Source organism: Zeus faber, assembly GCF_960531495.2.
Source record: "Zeus faber genome assembly, chromosome: 15".
NCBI lineage: Eukaryota > Metazoa > Chordata > Actinopteri > Zeiformes > Zeidae > Zeus > Zeus faber.
In genome coordinates, this window is record NC_137194.1 from 26,454,293 (window position 1) to 26,468,376 (window position 14,084).

General features: G+C 43.0%; 1 protein-coding gene across 1 annotated transcript in view; it reads right to left on the reverse strand.

The window, feature by feature from the left end:
• Positions 1–1,674: 1,674 nt before the first annotated feature.
• Positions 1,675–14,084, reverse strand: part of gpr153 (G protein-coupled receptor 153) — a gene marked incomplete at both ends in the record, with an annotated part of 25,494 nt that continues 13,084 nt past the window's right edge. Inside the window, 3 exons of the mRNA XM_080015336.1 lie at positions 1,675–2,550; positions 5,420–5,604; positions 8,704–8,893. Of these exons, the coding sequence (XP_079871462.1) occupies positions 1,675–2,550; positions 5,420–5,604; positions 8,704–8,893 (1,251 nt within the window). The remainder of the gene's footprint in view (positions 2,551–5,419; positions 5,605–8,703; positions 8,894–14,084) is intronic.

The window sequence follows — 14,084 nt, forward strand, 5'->3', positions numbered from 1 at the left end:
GGTCTATTCTGGGACAGTGTCAGGAATGAGAGGTGAGAGCTGCAGAAGTGGGCATTAAAAGGATGACAGTGTCAATTTATTAATGCTTTATGTCCTTACCATACCACATGACGGGTTCCATTGTAAATATGGTTTGCTGGGCTCATTAAAAAGTACAGAAATTCCTTCATTTATTTTTTGTAAATATTTGGTGTAAATGCTATGTTTGTCATGTGAGTTTCGACGTTGGTTCTAGGCATCTAGAACGGCATGATGAAACTGAATTGGACTATATCTATCATTACATTTCAAAGAGGCTTATTTTTTATCTACATCTTCGCAAAGAGCTTTACTTAACACAACAACAGGGAATACAGCATGCTCTAAATAAAATCACTCATCAAATTCACACCTAACAACACTCGGTAACTCTCAAACCCGGCTAAGCCAACGGCCCTCGGTCAGCCAAGATGATTTGATCAACCTTCAGCCTTCATCTTGTTTTGGAATCATTACGCCAGGCTATACACATGGTTCTGTGATTTGTAGCCAAAGTGTTGCACTCAGCCAAAATGAGACTGAATGACGCAGTCTAACCGCAATTTTAAATTTGCCTTTTAAAACAAATCTTTAATTGTTGAGGCTTCTGCACAGAGCACATTTAGGGGCGATGCACACTAAGTGTTGATGAGGGCCCAATGTGGTGGGACCGTCGGGTGGAAAGCATTGTCCTCCACTGCGATGGCTTGGTGGACGCAAATACAAATTTGTAATTTAGCGTGTATGAATGTCAGTGCCCGGTCGAGAGATCTCCACGAATCCAAATGTCAACTAACTGTTGTAACATCATCCCGAGGGAAAACATTCACTTGTAAGTCTTGTAAAACAAGAGAACAGCAAAGCATTCATCTTTTGCGCCATATAAACCGGTCAATCTGCGTTGAGGAGTTTGGGAACAGCTTTTGCATACGTTCCAAAATGGACGTCTACAAGCCCACAGTGTCACAGAGTGTTTTAGGTGTTGTGAATCATAATGATATTAGCAATAAAAACAAGGTTGTATACCATAACCAAATCCAAACAAAAACCGTATTCCCTCAAAAGAGTGTTTTTCTAATCTCAGCCTCAGGGAACACAGTAAAAACGTCACCTCATATATATGCGGGATAGAGACTTGTTCTAAAAAAAACCCCAAATGTATTCATACAACAAAACAATCACCCCAAAAAAACAGAGCTTTTACAACATAGCTTTTTTTTTCTACTTGGCAAATGAAACAAAACAACCCAACCCCCAGCACCCTGTCCCGCCTCATACCTCAGCTCCTTCAACATTTGATAGGAAATAACATCAAACAGCGAAAAACAAGGCAAAGGAATGTTCACTCCATTTCAAGCAGGTCTTCAGTGTTGGTGCTGGCAAAACGGAGCGCGTCCACATGGATATTTGGTGAAGTAAGAAGCTGAAACCCAAGAACTCAACAACCATTTCACCAGTCCGCCCGCCAAACGAACTGTAAGAGCCTGTTCAGAAAATCAATTTACATTGAAGTGTACTTTATTGAGAGCTTTGGGATTATAGTAATACATATTAAAATAGACTGTTGGCGAAAAGGCCGAGCAATCAAAAATGTCAGTTTTCTCAACACCTCTTCACATCCCTGTGTTTTTTCCCAAATAATAACGGTAAAAACGTCTATGCTGAGCGTATTTCTTTCTCGTTTTTAGAGGTGGCGGAGCCGACGGAATCGGAGTGAAAAGTGATGTATCCCGAGGACGACGCCGAAGGCGTGCTTACAAAACTGTTTGTGCTTCCTTTACTTTCGGCCTTGCTCAGGTGCTTCTGCTGGCCCCAGTCCGCAGCCCCGGCGGCCCCACCCGCCCCACCCGCCCCGCCCGTCCTGCCGGGCTCTCCGGACCTTCCCTCCTGCCGGCTGTGTCCAGGAGACGCGGTGTCGCCACACTGTCCCCCCACCCGCATGCTCTCCCTCCTCACGCGCAGTTTCCCGGAGCCACGGGCCCCCGGGTCCGGTTTTGGGGACCCGTCGGGGGATGCGCCCCGGCTGCCGCTCCTCTTGTGCTCCGAGAGTCTCCTCAGCGCCTGCGGCTCACGCTCAAAGTCCGTGAGTGGGAAGTGGGGGAAGAGCACCGCGTGCTGCTGCCCGTAAACGTCGGGGATCAGCGCCACGGTGGACGCGCGCCGCGGGCTCTTCCTGGGGCTGGGCAGCGGCGTCTCGTCTATAAAGTTTATCACCTCGTCGCGGCTGAAGCAGCGCAGGTCGTCTTCGTAGCGCTCGCCGCCGCAGACCACCCGCGGCAGGTGCCTGAGGGAGTGTGTGCCGTCCTCAGAGCGCCGCCGCTTGCGGTGGGGGTGGTGGTGGTGGTGGTGGCGGCTCTCCTCGTGGTAGGAGACCAGGCTGCTCCTCCGCCTCCCGTGGCGTGGCAAGCTGGAGCTGTAGTGGGCCGTCATTATCATGTCCTCCGTGGAGCCCCATCGGTGAAGGTAGGAAGGGATCTGGTCGCTGGTCCACATGTCGGTTTCGTCGTGGGAGTATCTTCTTGTAGGAGGCACCTGGAGGAGAGACACAAGACCCAGCGCTTCAGTCCACAGACACGCTTCACCCTCGCTGAGAGGTACAGAATGAATCTGGGTTTTACAGAATAGCATGAAACACTTGGTAATGCATATCTATAACATGGTGCTACATGTAGGGTCTCTTTTGATTTGGTGGTGCATGTAGGATGTCTTAATCCTTATGCGGTGCCTTTGAGCACCTTTTGCAATGTAAAATAATAGTTACCGTTTTAAAATACCCTTTTCAAATAAAACAGTATTGAATTCTCTGGGCATTAAATTTGGTGAATTTGTCTAGATTTAAATGCTCATCCACAAATTCCATGAATGCAAACAGATGAGTATAATTTATGCAGCACTCCTCCACTCTCCAACCAAAGCACTCAGCATAGGGCTAGGAATTAGTGATTATTAAAATGTGATAATATCTAATCAAAAAATATAATGAGCTAAAGTTAAAAACTTCTACACGTAGCACCTTCTAAAGCCAGTTGTTCAAGACTGTTAAAGAGTGCTGTTTCTGACTGATTTACTTTTTCTCAGTAAACATCGCTGGTCATTCAAAGTTTCAAAATGTCACGTTTAATCCACTGAGTAGTAAAAATGTAAACTGTAATCAAACGTAATTTTAGGCATGAAATACTGATTGAATAGATTTATAATCCCCGAATTGAGATACTCACATTCCACATTGTTCTGAGAACTATTCAAGAGAGATAGGGTTTGTCAGGGTTGTGTCAAGAACCATGAGAGTGATATCAGGCCGCCCCCCTGTGGGAGCTGCTTGTCAGTGCAGAGAGGTGAGACAGCAGACGATACAGTAGCGATGAGTGCGGGGTCTGAGCAGCAGAGGACAGCACAAGCATGAGGATGAATTTGGGATGCCGGGGAAAAACGGGGGTGGGAGTGGGGGTGGGGGGGGGCGAGTAGCAGGACCTAAACATGGAGTCAAATGACCTGACGGGTCCCCAATGAAGCCACTTGAGAAGTGCGACAGCAATTCTAAAATGGAAGTCTACACGTTGGTTTACAAGCGATTTGGGGCGATTTACAGCCTCATTTGGGCTCCAAACCTAACACTCTCTACAAAGGTAGGCCGCTGGCAACTGTAAAGATAACACATGCGTTTCACGTTAGGTTACAACATTCTATGCAACAGCACTCGACTGACATTCCTCGAACATAGAATAAGTAACATGGCGGGTTGAATGAGAGACAATTCAGAATGACACGAGGTAATGATGCGATGGGGTGACAGCTACTGTATACATCTCTGTTTCAGGGATTATTAATTGGGAGTTTTGAGGGAGCATTCACTTGAACAATTAATTTGAAACATACAAAATTGCAGTTATGGTCACTTCAATACCATAACTAGAGATTGGATTTGTTCCTGAATGAAGCAATATATATATTTTTTTATCCTTTATGAATGTAATTTCTTATAACACAGCAATTTGGTTGGTAGGTCTACTCTGCAATGAGAAATTACATCCCTCTATGCAGTTTTCTGTCTACAACAAAGATGACACAGTGGTAAGATGTTTGTAGAGGGTGAGTGCAAGTTAGGTTTGTGTGGGTGGGGACTAAGTTGAATCTTCACTTACAGTTCGACATACAGTCTTCAAGGGCAAGCCAGACAGGTCATTTCTCTAAAGTTTTACCAAAGCGTTTGGTGACCACATTTTCGAAAGACTGAATTTTAAAGGATAGGTTTGTTTTTCAACCCTGGTCTCATTCAATTGTTGGCTTCCATCATTTATAACTGTTCATGGCACAAACTTGTCGCACAAGAAGAATGAAATGGTTTTTTTTATATTTTGTATGTTAACAAGTGGTTGAAAAACCCTGCGTTTTATCAGGTTTTCAGGGTTTTATTGACAAAAAGAGTAAAGAAAGTAAAGTAAAGGTAAAGAGACTAGAAACGGGAAGTTGTGTCGCTTCCTACTGGCAGCCTACTGTGATGAACATTACGCCTATGATGTACTGTGGCACTTGCAAAATCTTGTTTGAAATAATATATGTGATGTTATGTTACTTAAAACATGTTCATGCGTGACACGCGTGACCTTAACACAAACTTTGTTTTCGAAGAGGAGCCTTCGTTGAAGCTCAGTGCGAAGCGACAGCAGAGTGGTAGCCTTCAGCGAGGTCACGCTAGGGACAGTTAAAAATGATGGGAACCAGCACAAAAGCTTAAAGGTCAGGTGGCCCTTGAAGGATGCATGCTGAAAATGAGCTTTGGGTTTTTAATGCGGGCTGGAGAGAGTAGCATTTCACAGCTGGGCAACTGACTCGCTGAGAGGATGGATCCAATGGTTTAGGTCAGTGCCTGAGCAGATATTTATGTTGCTTTCCCTTAAAGCTTAAGGGTCCCCTAAGGTTTACAGGGTAAGTAAGTGACTGGCATCTTACCCCCTTAAGGTAAAAAGCAATGGATTCTAGGTTCATGGTGAATAAATACTGGTTGGTTCAGTAAAGCACAGTGAATATGTTGGTGGAACTACTGATGGTCATATTTGCCAAACATTAGTCAGCCAGAGTATATTCTATTACTCACGTAAAGATAAAAAAAACTGTCAATTCTGGGGAAATAAAACATCACAAAATGTCAAATGAGTAAAATTAGTTTAAGCCAGATATTTTAAAAGGCCTATATGGTCATTTTTGACAACATTCACATAACAATAGATCAACTGATCAAGTAAGAGAAAGAAAATGAAGAAAATCAATGAAAATATACCAAAAAGAATTTCAGCCAGATAGTCTAGAGGCCTATATGGTCTTTTTTGACAACATACACATAAAAAATAGATCAATTGATCAAGTAAGAGAAAGAAAATGAAGAAAATCAATGAAAATATACCTGCAAATACTGCATTTTATCTTCCTGCAGTTCCCTCAATGGATACCCTTGCAGAACCCCCCTTTCTAAGGTCGAGAATTCGTACTTGGCAATACGGTCTACCGTCAAGATTTCAGGCGCTGAGCTATAGTCATATGGTCTGTCATATAATAAGTCGGCATGAATTCCTCCATCTTGGCTGTTTTCTGCAAAGTGCAGAAAAGCACACGCGTCAGGATTAGAGAGCAATGGACTCAGATACACAAGACAGACAGACAGACAAACGAATAGATAAGAGAGACAGGTTCAATTGTTCTCCGATTTGTCATCTTTTCATATGGTTCCGCTTCCAAAAAAAACCAAAACAATTCGGGGTGTTTAGGAATAAAAAGAGTCTAAACACAAAAATATAACAAGACTTAAATATTTAGACAGGCTGAATAATACCCTAAAATAAGCGGTTTGGAATTACAGGCCCCATTGCAGACAAAGAAATGCTTTCAGACTATATGTGGTATCATTATTATTATTATTATTTCAGAATAAAAAGATCAAATTTGCCAAATTATTGTATCCACATCCAGTAGACGCCAATTGGAGATGGTTGTAAAATGCTAGTCTGGGGGGAAAGGATGGAGCATGACAATCGCTTTTTGCACAGGCAGCTTGGCATGCAAGTCAGTAGCTTTGGCAGGAACAGGAAATAACTCATATATACGTACAACTGTGCTGAGTTATACATGGCAAGCCCTCTGGAAGGAAGCAGATAACTGGAAGCGTTAATTACAACACAGAGCGGGGCTACACTAGGTTGTTTTGGGCCTCCTGCTAGACAGCGGGAGGTTAGCAGCTTGTCATGGGTTGGGGGGTTGGGGGGATGAGGAGGTTTGGAGGGTTAGAAATAGGAGGGATCGGGAGGGTATCGGGTTGAGTTTAAACAGTGGCATTAGAACAAGAGATGTGTCACAGTGCAATCACTTTGCAAGAAATATGCATGTTTAACAGTTATGTTTAGGACCACATCTGGCCCAAGTGGACCCATTCTGTGGAGCCTGATGTAATTATCATGTGACCTAATTTTGGGACCGGAATATGCAGGAGTGTCTGTGATTCCTTGGTTCAGAGTTGAACCATTTTTCTGCCCCGTTGGAATGCGCTATGATTTGTGTGATGAAATGGTTTCCTTTCGAACGCTTTCGTAGCACTTTTGTATCTTTTATATTTTATACCTTTGTATTGGTATTAACGCAATTAAAGGATCATAGAGGCGTCAAATTGGGTGTTTAGCCCTTTACCTCGCCCGCACACACATTTTCCATTCGCCCTGACTGCTTTCCTGACAATAGCTCACATTTCAAGTTTTTTTTTTATGTCGTCTCCATTTTTGGGTTTTGGAAAATTTCAACGATATGGTGGCTACTTTGAAATGATCTCCCGGTATTTCTTACTTCCATGTTAAAGCAGTGGCACCTCCACCTTTTCAAGTGGAATTAACAAATATAAAATATGGCAAAATTAAGTAGCTTTGACAAAACCATGTGTTGGAGATGAGGAAGTTGCTAACCATATTGTTTAAAATAGGCAAAAAAGAGACTGCAAGAAGGAAAAAAACCTACCGTCAGGAAAATAGTCAGGGGTAATGTTAAAATTGTGACAGACTAAAACTCATATATTTAAGTATTATTATTATTATAATGATTTATTTTACTATTTATTTATTATATATATATATATATTTTATAATTTCTTAATTTTCTAATTCTCTTCTTGCTCGGCCAAACCTGACCATAAGGTGGGAGTGTATACCAGTCAAGTCAGGATAAAAAAAAAAAGCAACAAAAATAAAAAACAACAACAGTGCTTTGATATCTATTCATGCTGTGCACCCTCCTACACTAGGCTTACATCCCTCCGTGACTAGAGGGAAATATGACCATCGTAATGACTTGAAAGTGCTTTTCAGGTTTATTGCCATTGTTCCAGCATCACCCTCCATTTATTTTATCATCCTCTCATGCCAGGGCATTCTAGAGGAAGATTGCCCAGTTTGGACGCATTGAAGTGAATAGAAAAAAGCAGTAAAACAGGCTTCGGGGAAAGCCTGTCCTTTTCCAGCAATATCCTCCAACATTGTTTTCTCTCTTTTTTTTGTCATGACATCAGTCTAATGGCACAGTAAAGCAAACCATTTTGCACGCACACCCGGCGCACAAAATCACGGGAAACTAAATTCTGTCACAAATCAGCATATGATCATCAGACACTTTTATCTCCTGAAGATGGAGGTCACAAGATAGGTCACATGATAAGATTGGACCCTTTATCTATTACAGCAATACGCAATGTTCAGAATACAACCACTCAAAAGAAACTACGCTGACTGATTCTTTCTTTCCCCAGAAGAAGGCGAGAGCCAAAACTTTGATTACATTTTAAAAGAGGTGTCTATCCTTCGGGGACCCCTAAAAGCTGCCTCGGTCTTGCTTCCACGATAATGATCATAAGAACCAACTGCATCTCTCTCGCTCCGAAAAGGAGAAACGTTTACACTCCTCCGTAGCCCCTTTCTGTTCAGAGCAAAGGTTTGCCCAAAGCTCTCGAGTTCTAAAACTGTATTTTAACCCTGTGTATTATCAAGAGGCCAGTGGGTTCCTTGCTCTAAAACAGGAGGTTTATATTTCAGAGTAGAATAGCTTTTCTTGTAAACAGTCGTCTGTTAGACTCAATACAATTATCCAAGCGAGGTATTGAAGATAATTGACCAAACCTCTCCAAAACCATCAATCCCAAACTAGATCTTGGACCTTATTGTCTAGCCCTACTCTAATGACTGCCACCCATACACTTCCCCTTGAAAACCTGTCCCCAAGTGGTCGATGTGAAGACAGACTACCCGGCAATACGATTAATCAGATAAGTAAATCCAGTGGCCTAAGACAGTCCAATAAGCCCATCAAGTAGAATCAATCCAGGATCGATGGAAGGATGAAAGGATTAACTGTTTGGTGTTGATCTGGACTTTTACGTCCAATTTTCTTCAGTGAATTTTAACTAAATATGGCTGCATGCCGTGAAACCCTGCCGAAATGTATGAGCAGAATAAATCTGGCGGAAGAAAGCCCGCCGTGAAACAGTTCATGCTCCTACTTTGGCCAATTCATTGTTGTGACAAACACTTATCTCAACGGCCCAAACTGAACTGTCTTAGGCGACAGGAAGCAGAGGTCATAGTGGCAGCATGTTTGGGTTGCAAAGGGAGAAGGGGAGGGGCGGGTAGAGAGGCTGGTCGGGGTGGGAGCATGTACCTTCGTCTACGTCGTCATTGGACATGATGGCGACACACTTCTCCCACACCATGCGGACGTCAGCCCGGTAGCGGTCGCACGCCCACAGGAACATGGGCAGCAGGATGGACTGGGCGATAGAGCACCACAGCACACACAACACCATCCAGTTGTAGGAGCGGTCGTACTTCAGGCTGGCAAAGCTCACCACCTGAGGAGGTTAGGGGAGGAAAAATCACATTCCCTTACACTAACCCAGCATGAGGTGATAATCCTGGGGCCACAGTTTGACAAAGCTCTTGTTATTTATCCTGAAATGTATTCAAGAACTATTCAAGCACTCAAGTCATTTTCCAGAGGCTTTAATAAAGTGATAAATCTTACTCATACACACGGTGAATGCATCTGTCCATCCATTCATCTATCCATCCATTCATCTATCCATCCATTCTTCTGTTCTGAGTCACGATGGCTGGAGCCTATGCCACCTCACTTATGGTACGGTTACACCGCCGGCGACGGGGGGCTGCAAAGCGACAGGCTGCAATGTATTTCAAATGGAGCGCGGCTTCATCCGGCTGCAAGGGTCAGAACGACGGCTGGTGATGAGCTCACGGCTTCACGGAAAATTGAGCAGGTTTCAATTTTATACAAATAAGCACCGCCCAGCGCCGGGCGACAGCCAATAGGAGGGAAGATACGCTCTCAATGGCGCTGATGGCGCTGATGGTCACTTAAACTATCGATAAAACAAGGAACACAACATTGTAGGTTTCTTTAGCCGGGACAGTTCTTTATTTTAAGGGACGGATGGCAAGATTATTTCCGGCACCATCTATCTATATAATGTATATTATGGAAAGGGAGAGAGGTTTGAAATGTTAGGCGCACCCACAACAGCCAGTCAATTTTGAGTCGACACACCCACAAACGCCAGGTGCACAGAAGCCCCGTCGCGGCGGTGAGACCCGAGCATGAGGGTGCAAGGGGGCACTGTGAATGGGACCAACAGTCCACTGTGGGATAACAGACATAGAAACACAGACAGACCAGACACACAAACACACGCACGCACACACGCACGCACGCACGCACGCACGCACGCACGCACGCACGCACGCACGCACGCACGCACGCACGCACACACACACACACACACACACACACACACATTTTGGGGCAACCTCTATATTATGGCCTGATAGTTTGTACTTTGTATTGATTTGTAATAAAGTTTAGAAATGAAAAAAATTGTCAGAGAGAAATTATCTGTGTGAATGGTTTTCAAACCAGTGGGGAGCAGTAAAGCGTTTTCCTTCATTGAATTTTCCCACAAGAGCTAAAGTTGAATTTTTATAGTTGTTCTAATAAAACATCACGGTGTATTGAGCTCAGTTTCCAGGTAGGAACCAACAATAAACTAGATGAGTTCCAATGAGTTTCCTGTTTGCACGCTGTTACTCGGCTCGCTGTCAAAAAAAGTTCAAAACAAATATTTGACACGATAACACAATTTAAAAAGAAGTGCTGCTGTCTCTTGGGCCACCCAGATGGCACCTTTAGTAAAACCGCAAGATATAAACCAGCAATTGCCATTTTGATGCCCAGACTGGTTGGGAAAGTCCAGGTAGGTAATGCCAATCCATTACTACGCATTAGAACCCAAACATAGTTGAGTGTGTTTGGAATATGTGGCTCCCTGGTGTTAAAGCACCATACCGCTCTCACTACATCATTGTCCTGCCACGGATCTGAATGTGAAGCAGACCACGGCAGAAAAACTGTTTCTAATCTGCAAACCGGAAAGACAGAAATTGTTTAAATACGATTTTTCATTTAAACATAATGTCAAGTTTTTGTCACCCTCCTTTTGGGATTGGCGATTTCCATTGGGAATCATCTTTCCAATTTTTAATCATACAGTGATGTAAAGCATAATATCAAACTAAAACCTCCTTTCTTGGCTATACAGAATTATCATGGCATTCGACATTGGAGAAAGCTTAACAGCGGAAATATTTGGGCAAAGAACGAAAAATGAAGTATATATAAATATGAAGAAACTCTGCAGACAATAAGCATGATAAAATAAGATATTAATGTTAATAATGGCAGGTGCCACCTTGATAACCTCAGTAACATCCATGTCCTTCTTCAAGCATCCAGCCTAAGCTCCTACTGTAGCTACAGCTTAAATATCTGGAGGGAGGGACACGAGAACGTGCTGAGGCGATGGGAAGCATTTCTACCGCTCAGTGTAAATCCATTGATACAATTTACTGTGGGAGAAAGTCTAGCGGCCCTGATCTGCCCGTGCGACGAATGAAGCAGAGCGTTTGGTTCCAATATAGAGCAGATTGATTATTCCAACTCACTGTCTCATGCCTTGAATTCCCACACAATCTCCATTGACAACCACACAGTTGCATCCATCAATGGCTGACTTGATGGAGTTGATTAGACTCTATACAGTATGGTATGGATTTTCCTTAATCTACAGGCAAAGGTATCTGCCAGGCATCACATTCCTCGTGTGGTGTGATATACAGCGATGGCATGCAGCAGCACTCCCTGCCCTACATACATGCATGCACCCAGCAGCATACACCCCCATCACTATCGACTGTACTTTCAGCGACCCCTGTCCAACAAATAGAGCACAGCCTGCCGAGCAACTTCAGGCAGCAACTCGCACAGCACCAAATGTATCCACGCCTTAATAGCCCGTTTTTTTAAAGTTAAATTTGCATGTTCACTCTACATCTGCTCACCGCTGCCATCACTCCCTCCATCCTTCCCGGCATCCACATGTGGGCTCTACCTCCTTCATCCGAGGGGGGACTCATCACTCCCATATTTCACATCCGGCGTCTGCCATCGCTTACTAAAACCATTGTCCACTCCACGGGAATAATGAGATTTTGAGTCCAGACCCCAGACTCAACTACACCTCTATGGAGTTTAGTATTGCTACTTGTAATTTGGCCCTCTAGAATCCTTATGGGAAAATAGGCTATTAATAGTTAATAATGATAATTATAATAATTATTTTTTCAGTATCTTTTTCTTTCTTTGCAACTGTACTATCTTTTTTCTTAGAGAACTAAAATGTGTTTGCAGAGGAATAGATATATTTCCTGTCAAATGTATCTTACTTCCCCTGGGGGACACAATCGCCCGATAGGGGTCTTATAATCTCGGATCCATTCCATATATCAATAAAACTTTTTTTTTGTGGCTTAAACAAACTATTTTTATTTCAAAACACTGGCTTGTACAGTTTTGTATGTTGTTTACCACCCCTGGTCTAATACTTCACACAGACATTTCAATGTAGCTGTTGAGAATTTGGATTATCTGATTCTCAATATTCATATTTTCTGAACCAATTGAACGTATTTGTGTTGTACATGACCTGATCACGAACATGTATTTCTTTTTTTCAATTTTGATTGGATCTTGTAGAAAGGTAGCATGTTGTACAGCCAATATAAATATAGTTGATCATCAAAGTTCATCTATAGTTCAAACAATTTATATTTGTATATCTATAATATAAACAGTATTTTCAGCACCTAGGAAGAAATGTCCCAACAAAGGCAGGTTCACTTCAGATCCATTACAGGGGCACAAATATCATGTGGTCTCTATTTCTCAGTGGTAGTACTGTAGCTCAATATGAGAGGCGGAGGGATGCATATTTGGTGTGCCATGCATTTAAATCACTCATTACCCCGGGTCATAAAGAGATGTGGGAGAATTGTTTTGTTTCAGTTACTGCCCAGGAAATATGATCTCATTTCATCTCTGTACTTTACTATTCTTCCTGATAAATACACACCCACGACAAGGTGGTGTGGTAAAAAGAATGTTGAACGTTCTTGTTTAAAAGTCTGTTTTTAATGAAAACACTGAGGTTATGGAATGACTGGGGGCAGTTTTGTGCCTGCATACAGTGTCGAATTCACTAGTGTAATTGTTGACACTGTTTATATATATATTATACTAAATCAACACCATCAACACGCATCTGTCATGTACATGAATACATGTGTTCCCAGGTGTGCACATAGGTCACATTTCACGGCATGGAAGAAAAGCTATGTTTGTCAGTGTGGCAGTTCCGCCTGCCACACACAGCGACCACAGAGACACAGGCCGAGATGCTGCAAACACACCAGTTTATTGTAGAGAGTGGGCAAGATGGAACAAGCAGGAAGAAGATGGAACATTGTCATGACAGAGGCTCTCCCTGTGTGTGTGTGGGGATGGGGATTTTACCTGTTGCTCATTGATTGCTCTAACAAGCAACATGAGTACAGCCACACTTATCCGAGCCCAATTACCTCGACCCAAGACAGGTATGGCTGCTTAAACCACACCACCCCCACACCACAGCCAGTTAATCCATTGCATAATGAGGCATGGATCTACTGGGCCAATGTTAAAGGTATTTGCAAATAAATACATTCATATAATAGAATAAAACATGACACTTCACCCACCACAATATGTCATATCTTACATGTCATATGTCAATATGTTAATATGTCATAATGTAGTTTAACATATGTCCTGGAAATTCCACAGGGTGGTCGATGAGATAAACCTTTGCTATCAGGAACAAACCCTTGTTCTGTTAACTTGAACATACTTTACTCAGCAAATTAGAAGAGAAATACAGTGATACACCCTGAAACAGTGATACAGTAGTCACTGTCTGGAGAGAGTTCTTATACAGGTACTCCTCACTTAACAACCTACCTGTTTAGCGACCTTTTGGACTCACGGCCAGCTCTCAGACCAGTCGGTATTGTGCGCTGCATAGAAAACCGCGGCATGTGCACCGCGTGCACAGTGTCTCAGCATCAAGCATCTCATCTCGCATCATATATACATTATATACACTGTATACATCTCATCTCATCACCGTTCTCAGTCTCAGTCTTGTTCCCGCAGTCTGTCAGTATTCACTACACTAGCTTTCGCAATGGCCACGTCCCCTTACCGTGAAATAACACGGGTCCTTGCTTATCGACCAATTCACTTAATGACCTGGTGCTAGGAATGGAACTTGGTCGTTAAGTGAGGAATACTGTACCTGTACTTTCTAAAAGTTGGGCGCTGTCTTTTGACCACGCCCCCAGTCACATGTCTTGTTCTTACCATAAGTTATAGTCTGAGCGAAAAGTTTTTTAAAACACATGTTAAGCAAACCCATAGTGGCAGTTTTGCTTTCCACACGCCACCCAAGTGGCGTTTTCCGGGACCTCCAGCACAGAGACACAGCCGATGGGGTTTCAGTCACACATTTTATTGTAGAGAGTAGGCTAGTTGGAATAAGCCCAGGAGCAGATGGACATGTGTCATGACAAGGGCTCATCTCCTGAGTGTGTGTGGGG